Source organism: Otolemur garnettii, unplaced genomic scaffold (genome assembly GCF_000181295.1).
Source record: "Otolemur garnettii isolate 467f Iridium unplaced genomic scaffold, OtoGar3 scaffold00102, whole genome shotgun sequence".
Taxonomy (NCBI): Eukaryota; Metazoa; Chordata; class Mammalia; order Primates; family Galagidae; genus Otolemur; species Otolemur garnettii.
In genome coordinates, this window is record NW_003852497.1 from 731,542 (window position 1) to 739,516 (window position 7,975).

The following is a 7,975-nucleotide window of genomic DNA, read 5'->3' on the forward strand; positions in this document are numbered from 1 at the left end:
GGGGACAGCTTGAGGCTCTGTCTCAAAAAAAAAAAAAAGAAAAGACCCCATGCCTCCTCTACCTGAACGCAGACCCTCAGCCAAGAGGACTTGTGGCCCACAAGGGACAGCACGAGTCCAGGCTTCCACACTGCCAGTCTCCGCCTTTGGAGGAGGAGCGGCTCTGCCTGGACAAGTGAACTTGAGCTATTTTTGGTGAAAGCCTGTCCCAGGGGGCTGCAGAAGGGTGACGGCACCCATTTCTCCTCTTTGGCTGCCGTTGTCTCCTCTACCCCAAGAGGGGTGATCTGCACATTGACCCAGGAAGGAAGGAGCCTGCAGCCTGCTCCGGTGGTGGGCTGGTGACTGCAGAGCTGTGGCTTGCCTCTTTGAGAGTCCTGCATGAGGGTCTGGACGCTGCTCCATCTTCCTGCTCGACCTCCCTTCTGTCCTTCTCCATCTTGCCCGCTCTGTCCTGCTTGCCTGGCAGGTGCCGTGATATCCCTGCCTGAGGGAGAAGCGTTTTGTTTTTATCACTATCCCCGTCTCTGTCACGTCTGCCCACTGTGTGTCCTCAGTCAGTTGTCCTCACTTCTCAACATTAGGGAAAGGAAAAATTAAAAAACAGAAACACTTCTCCCCATCTGCATCTCTGCCAGCTCCTTCTCAGGCCTGGGGACATTCTCCTCTGGGCTCAATCTGAGGTCACACCTCATGCCCCTCAGGGGAGGTGCGGAGGAGAACTTGGCGGGCTGAGGGACGTCCTGTGAGGCTGGTGCTGTGTGTGCTGGGATGAAGGGAAGGTGGGGGGCTAAGCCCGAGTGGCTTCTGTGTCGATGGGGAGAATTCTAAATGGAAAGTGAGAGAAGGGAATAGAACAATACAAAACTCCCCCCAATCCCTGTGCATATCCTTCTTAAGTTTTAGGAGTTAGGGCCTACAAGTAGAATTCTTAAGAACTGCATAACAGTTTATTTTTTTACATCTAGAAGAGTCCAAACATGTTTGGAAATCAGCTTTTCCTGTGGTCTGGCCAGGTGTAAATATTTACCTGTCTGATCCAACAGTGATGATGCATGTGGGGTGGGGTGAACATAGTCAGGACTCGGGCAAGTCACCCCCACCCAGTGAGCGCTATAGTCACTAGGTGCTGGGCTCACAGAAATGAAAAAAGCACCAGGTCTGCCCTCGGACCGCGTGGCTTCTCAGGGACAGTCCAGCTGTCCCCGTGTGCTAAATGTGCACACACAGTGCTAAGGCTCTGCCTCGTGTCTTCAAGGAGACTGAGAAAGCTGCTCAGAAGTGACTTCCCGGCTGCCCCTTGCAGGGCCCCAAGTACCCATGTAGGCCAGCCGAGCAAGGAGACTCAGGAGTGAAGGAAGATGGGACTTGAGGAGCAAGATGGCTGTAGTCTGTTCCACTTCTGGGGCTTGAGTCATTTTAAGGAAGCCTCAAAGATCATGGGGGGTCTGATTCTCTGAGTGCCAGAATCCCAGTCTCAGGTAGAACCTGGGGTGGGGACAGGAGATAGGTGCTATTCATCTGAAGGAGTGGGGCCCCTCATGGATGGGTCTGCAGAGCTGCTAACGCGCTCTTCACACCAACTCAGCCCTGGAGGAGAGGCCGGCGGCGATGGCGTCGCCCCTGTACCTGGAGATCATCATCTACTGCACGGGGGCCTTCCTCATCTCCTGCATGGTGGGCTCCGTCATCATCTGCAAGATGAAGAGCAGCACCAAGAAGAGCGACTTCCACAGCCAGATGGCCGTGCACAAGCTGGCCAAGAGCATCCCCCTGCGCAGACAGGTAACAGAAAGTAGATGGGGGATTCGCACACTCAACAGCGCCCTCTCCCTGCGCCCAGGACCCTGCAGGCTCCTCTGATGCCCCGCCCTCCTGCTGGGTTCCGAACCTACAGCCTCAGGCTTTGCTTTCCTGCTTCTAGGCCAGGCACAGTGGAACATGTTTCACTAAGTGAGCCAGAGTCCCTTTCAAGCTGGTCTCTCCTGTGAATCCCTGTCCATCTCCCTGTGCCCCACTGCAAGTCCCCTGCCCTTTGGCACGTGGACTGGGAGACCATCAGTCCATATCAGTCCATGGGAGATTATCTCCATATTCAGTCCTGTCTGCTCTGAATATGCTCCTGGTGGCATTTGGAGGTACAGAGATGTAGGGTGAGCAAGAGGCCCCAAGCTGGTCCCTAGCTGCTCTGGCCCCCGTGTGCCCACCCTGCCCTCATGAGAGGGAATGCAGGAGTTCAAGACCAGCCTGAGCAAGCACGCAACCCCATCTCTACTGAAAATAGAAAAACCAGCCGGGCATCATGCCGTGCCCCTGTAGTCCCAGCTATTAGGTTAGCTAAGGCAGGAGGATTGCTTGAGCCCAGGAGTTTGAGGTTGCTGTGAGCTATGATGCCACAGCACTCTATCCAGGGCGACAAAAAGAGACTCTGTCTCAAAAAAGAGTGACCGTGCACCCAGAACCTTGCTAATTGTGAAAGCTGCTTTGGGAATTAGGAATCCACAAGCTGAGGCAGAGTTTTCACAAAGAATTGGGACAATAGCAGGGTTGTTATTGTGATGATAAGTTAGAATGTCAAGCTGGCATAGCCATTCATGGTCTACTCCTAACAGTGAGTAAGATAAAGCCCAAAAAAAGCTAGTCGGTGGCGGGAATAGGCCAGTCCTTGGGTCTTGTGGCCCCGTGTGGTCTTTCCACCACTCTCTGTAACAAAGAATGTCAGAGGCACAGAATCACGTCTCTGCCATTGCTGGGAAGCTCTGGCTCAGTATGTGAGGAGTTAGCTCTGTTGCCCACTCCTTGCTAGAAGGGTGACCCCACTCTTTCCTGTAGGTGTCAGCCGACTCCAGTGCCTCCATGAACTCTGGGGTTCTGCTGGTCCGGCCCTCACGACTGTCCTCCAGTGGGACACCCATGCTTGCTGGCGTCTCTGAGTATGAGCTCCCCGAAGACCCTCGCTGGGAGCTGCCTCGGGACAGGTAATGCTGTGACCCTCAGCTCTCTGTGGGCTGCTTGTTCTCGTGATGGAAGGTGTGCACACCCTGAGCCCTAGGGGGTGAAGGCACATGAAATGCCTTTAAAAGAGTCATTGCCACCTTCTGCTCTCAGCTGGGTAAAATACAGAGAGGTGGAGGTGGGTGTCCTATCAGGGCTTGAACTTCCCCAGCCCTCACTTATGCCATTTTCTGTTTCCCCCCAAAGACTGGTCTTAGGCAAACCCCTGGGAGAGGGCTGCTTTGGGCAGGTGGTGTTGGCCGAGGCCATTGGGCTGGACAAGGACAAACCCAACCGTGTGACCAAAGTGGCTGTGAAGATGTTGAAGTGTAAGTGAGGTTTCTGCCCTTGTAAAACTGTCCTTTCCCTTTCCAAGCAAACTGTGAGCCTCGGGCCAGCGGGACACCACCTCCTCGGCGCTCGCTAGGAGTGGAGGGGGCATTCTGTACCTGACAGCGCTGTGATCTCACTTTGTTCCCTGGCATCAACCCGGGCTATGTCAGGTGTTTATTCTAGAGCCCATCGACTTCCTTACCCTCGTCCCTGCCCACTCACCACCACGAGTGGCAGCAGTGGCTCTCTGTTCCACATGGCGTGAGAGAGAACCAGGCCCCAGAGAAAAGCCTCCTCGGCGTGCACCCACTCCCATTGCCCTTAGTCTGTCTCCTTCCTGCCCCTCTCCCTCCCAAAGTAAGCAAGCCTCATATTCTCTGGTCTGTGTGTAAAGCCGATGCAACAGAGAAAGACCTGTCAGACCTGATCTCAGAAATGGAGATGATGAAGATGATCGGAAAGCACAAGAACATCATCAACCTGCTGGGAGCCTGCACACAGGACGGTGGGTACCGTGGCCCTCACGGCCGCACGGGGGTGGGGGGTGAGGAGAGGCCAGTGCGGCAGAGGCTGTCGTGTGCTCCTGGGGCTGGGCTCATGCCCACTGGGGTTCATCTGAGAATGTGGGCAGCTAGATTCACACACCCAATTCGTGGACTGGAATAGGAGCGTGATTGTGGTCTAAGCAGGGCTTCTATCCCAACTTTGCTCCAGAAGTTTCTGGACTGTGTTGGGAAGAATGATCTCCCTGCCTTTCTTTAAGAGAATATTAAAAATTCCCCTGGCCCCCCAAACAGGAGGCAGAAAGGGCAGGTTGGGTGTGGTGTGTCGCTGGGGGTGAGTTTCCTGGAGAGGGGTAGTAGCCAAACCTCTGATGGCCCCCCACCCCCCCAGGTCCACTGTACGTCATCGTGGAATACGCCTCCAAGGGCAACCTGCGGGAGTACCTGCAGGCCCGCAGGCCTCCGGGGCTGGAGTACTGCTACAACCCCCGCCACAGTCCGGAGGAGCAGCTGTCCTCCAAGGACCTGATCTCTTGTGCCTACCAGGTGGCCCGAGGCATGGAATACCTCGCCTCCAAGAAGGTATGGAACCAGAAAGTCCGCGAGTGAAGCCAGGGTGGGGACAGAGCCCTCCCCACACCCTGGCTTAATGACTTTTAATGCTTTGGTGGAGTCAAGAACATTCTGGGCACTGACCCCGGTGCTGATTGAGACTCTCAGTGGCCTGGGGTCACACTGGATCAGGCTCACATCTGTCTGTGCCACTTTCTAGTATTTCCTCCAGTACAGAGTGAGAGTTAACACCTGTGTTGAGGAACTGCTGCAGGGATATGGCCTGGAGGGGCCAGCACAATTCTGGTGCTCAGTGCAGGGTGGCTTCGTTTGTGGGTGCAGGGGTGGGAGATAGGGGCAGGGCGTGCAGCCTCTGCAGACTGGACAGACACTTAAAGGCTGTTAGCTTTTGGGGAGGAGCAGGAAAGGAGGCAAGGAAGTGACCGAGAGGCTGGAGCTGCACTTGGTGGGCAGAGCAGAGTGGCCAGGCGGGAGTCCCACGGGGTGGGGACTTGCCCGTGCCTGCTGGGGTAGAGGGCCACCCAAACCCTAGGTGGGCATGTTTCACAGCTGTCAGCCCCCTTTCTTCTCCTACCTTTTGCCTTCCTTTCTCCCACCATCGCTCCTCAATCCCCCACAGTGTATACACCGAGACCTGGCTGCCAGGAACGTCCTGGTGACAGAGGACAATGTGATGAAGATCGCAGACTTCGGGCTGGCCCGGGACATTCACCATATCGACTACTATAAAAAAACTACGAATGTAAGTACTGCAGGTGTGCCTCAGACTGTGGGGAGGGTGGGTGAGACCTGGGCCCTGCTCCCCAGCCCTGTCCTGCCTGTCCCCTCATTTCGCACCTGGGCTAATCTCCCCTGTGCCACGTGCAGGGCCGGCTGCCCGTGAAGTGGATGGCTCCTGAGGCGCTGTTTGACCGGATCTACACCCACCAGAGTGATGTGTGAGTTTGGGACAAGCCATTATGGCTGGGCTTGGAGGCTCACACCTGTACTCCTAGCACTCGGGGAGGCTGAGGTGGGAGGATCCCTTGACCTCGGGAGTTTAAGGCCAGCCTGAGCAAGAGCAAGACCCTATCTCCGAAAAATAGAGAAAAAACTAGCCAGGCGTATTGTGGCAAGCACCTGTAGTCCCAGCTATTTGTGAGGCTAAGGCAAGAGGATCACTTGAACTCAGGATTTGAGATTGCTTTGAATCAGGCTGACAGCAAGGCACTCTACTCAGGGAGACAGAGATTCTGTCAAAAAAAAAAAAAAAAGAAAGAAAAGAAACAAGCCATGCCCAGGGATACAGGGGTGGAGAGCCTGCGGCACAGTAGTCCCGTGTGCCCCTCTGGACTGGGGAGAAGAAACAGCCTGTTCCCCGTGTTCACTCACTTTGCTCCCAGAAAGCCCCGTCCGTCCCCCACTCTGCCCCTGGCACTGCCCTTGGAGTGGAGGATTTGTACCAGGGTAGGGGAGACTGAGGAGGAATCCCTGAGACTTCAGGGCTCTATGCTTACCCACAGGTGGTCTTTCGGGGTGCTCCTGTGGGAGATCTTCACTCTGGGTGGCTCCCCGTATCCTGGTGTGCCCGTGGAGGAGCTTTTCAAGCTGCTGAAGGAGGGTCATCGCATGGACAAGCCCAGTAACTGCACCAATGAACTGTAAGCCCCAGGAGATACTGGAGGCCCTGAAGCCAGGCATTGGGGGCACAGCAGGCCTGCCTAGCAGAGAACTAGACGAGCGGGTGTTCCCCTGGGGGGAGCAGCCTTCCTGGTCACCCCTCTGCTCACGCCCTTCGGTCCTGACCTCACACCCCTGCCACAGGTACATGATGATGCGGGACTGCTGGCACGCTGTGCCCTCGCAGAGACCCACCTTCAAGCAGCTGGTGGAAGACCTGGACCGCATTGTAGCCTTGACTTCCAACCAGGTAAGGCTGCCTGTCACCTGGGTCCACCTTCCTGAGCTGCCCCAACCCAGGAAGGAGGGCCCCCAGCCATTGTTCCTTCCTCTCGCTCATCACAGGAGTATCTGGACCTGTCGATGCCCTTGGACCAGTACTCCCCCAGCTTTCCTGACACCCGGAGCTCCACCTGCTCCTCGGGGGAGGATTCCGTCTTTTCTCATGAGCCATTGCCTGAGGAGCCCTGTCTGCCCCGACACCCACCCCAGCTTGCCAATGGCGGACTCAAACCACGCTGACTCCCACCTATCACTCAGCCTCCCCAGATTCCATGGCCAACTGTAACCCTCAACCACAACTCCCTGCTGGGCCCACTGCCTGTCCCTGCCCCCTTTCCTGCTGGCAGGAGCCGGCTGCCTGCTTGCGGCCTCCCTGTATGGCCCCCTCCACCCCACTGAGCTTGCCTCTCTTCCTCCTCTTCCTCTCAGCCTGCTTCGAGGGAGAGGAGCAGAGAAGCAGGTTCTTGCTGATGGACACTTTGTTCCTTCCCAAATTCTGGACCAAGACGCCTCCCTGCCACTGGGCCCTGCTGTTGGGCAGTGGGAGATGAACTGCGTGCAAGGCAGAGCTTCCCGAGCTTTCCTGTGTCGGTTTTCTTGTTTCACCTTAACCCATGAGCCCCTTGCATTCTGGTGGCAGGTGCCTTGTCCTCAGGGCCGCAGCAGTAAGGAGGTCGACGCTTTGGGCCTTGACTGAAGACCACCTCTCCTCCAGATAGATGGTGCCAGTAGCTTATTAATTCAATACTAATTTGCTTTGCTGACCAAATACATGGTACCAGAAGATGGGGGGGCAGAGAGGCAGGGAAGCAGTGTTGTGGCCCTGGGGCCCAGCCCCGAAGTGGGGGCTTTGTACATAGCTATGAAGAAAACACAAAGTGTATAAATCTGAGTATATATTTACATGTCTTTTTAAAAGGGTCGTTACCAGAGATTTACTCATTGGGTAAGATGCTCCTGGTGACTGGGAGGCATCAGTTGCTATATATTAAAAACAAAGAAAAAAGAAAAAAAAGGAAAATGTTTTTAAAAGGTCATATATTTTTTGCTACTTTTGCTGTTTTATTTTTTTAAATTATGTTCTAAACCTATTTTCAGTTTAGGTCCCTCAATAAAAATTGCTGCTGCTTCATTTTATATGGGCTGTGTGGGCAGGGAGAAAATGTGCACTGGACAAGAGGGTGACTGCCGGGCCAGGGGGCACTGCACGCTCCCCGCAGTTCCCTTGTAACCTCTTCCTCTAGGTCCTGCACCCAGACCTCCAGGACCAACCTCTTACCTCTCGGATGCTTTTGGAACGGCAGGAAAAGAAGATATCTGCATTGTGGGCAGGAACCTCTGTCTCTGCGCCAGAGGTGCCGGGCATAGCGAGCCCTCAACCACTGATTGTTTCCACTAAGGAAACTGATGGGTCGGGCGGGGGCATCTACCTTGGATTAGCCAAAAGGGTGATTAAGAGGAAAACCAAGGATGATTCAACAAGGGTCTGCAGAAACACAAAACTTACCACCTGGGGCTGGTCTTTCATTCAGGTACCTTGGCTTCATTTGTACCAAACCTCCTTTGTTCATAATCTATCCCCACTCTCACTCCCACCATTCTTCCTGTATCCATGTGACCAGGCCGCATTT

The 7,975-nt window shown here is 54.9% G+C and overlaps 1 protein-coding gene across 9 annotated transcripts in view; it reads left to right on the forward strand.

The window, feature by feature from the left end:
• The window catches only part of FGFR1 (fibroblast growth factor receptor 1), a 56,006-nt gene extending 48,527 nt beyond the window's left edge, over nucleotides 1-7,479 (forward strand). For 5 of the 9 annotated variants that reach the window (XM_023517003.1, XM_023516995.1, XM_023516998.1 and 2 more), the window contains 10 exons: nucleotides 1,589-1,785; nucleotides 2,833-2,978; nucleotides 3,202-3,323; nucleotides 3,722-3,832; nucleotides 4,222-4,412; nucleotides 5,023-5,145; nucleotides 5,271-5,341; nucleotides 5,906-6,043; nucleotides 6,207-6,312; nucleotides 6,408-7,479. In XM_023517003.1, coding sequence (XP_023372771.1) covers nucleotides 1,589-1,785; nucleotides 2,833-2,978; nucleotides 3,202-3,323; nucleotides 3,722-3,832; nucleotides 4,222-4,412; nucleotides 5,023-5,145; nucleotides 5,271-5,341; nucleotides 5,906-6,043; nucleotides 6,207-6,312; nucleotides 6,408-6,584 — 1,382 coding nt within the window. In that variant the 3' untranslated portion in view covers nucleotides 6,585-7,479. Of the gene's footprint in view, nucleotides 1-1,588; nucleotides 1,792-2,832; nucleotides 2,979-3,201; nucleotides 3,324-3,721; nucleotides 3,833-4,221; nucleotides 4,413-5,022; nucleotides 5,146-5,270; nucleotides 5,342-5,905; nucleotides 6,044-6,206; nucleotides 6,313-6,407 lie in introns of all 9 variants that reach the window. The other 4 variants (XM_023516994.1, XM_023516996.1, XM_023516999.1 and 1 more) reach the window with 1 other exon arrangement.
• The last annotated feature ends 496 nt before the right edge of the window (nucleotides 7,480-7,975 follow it).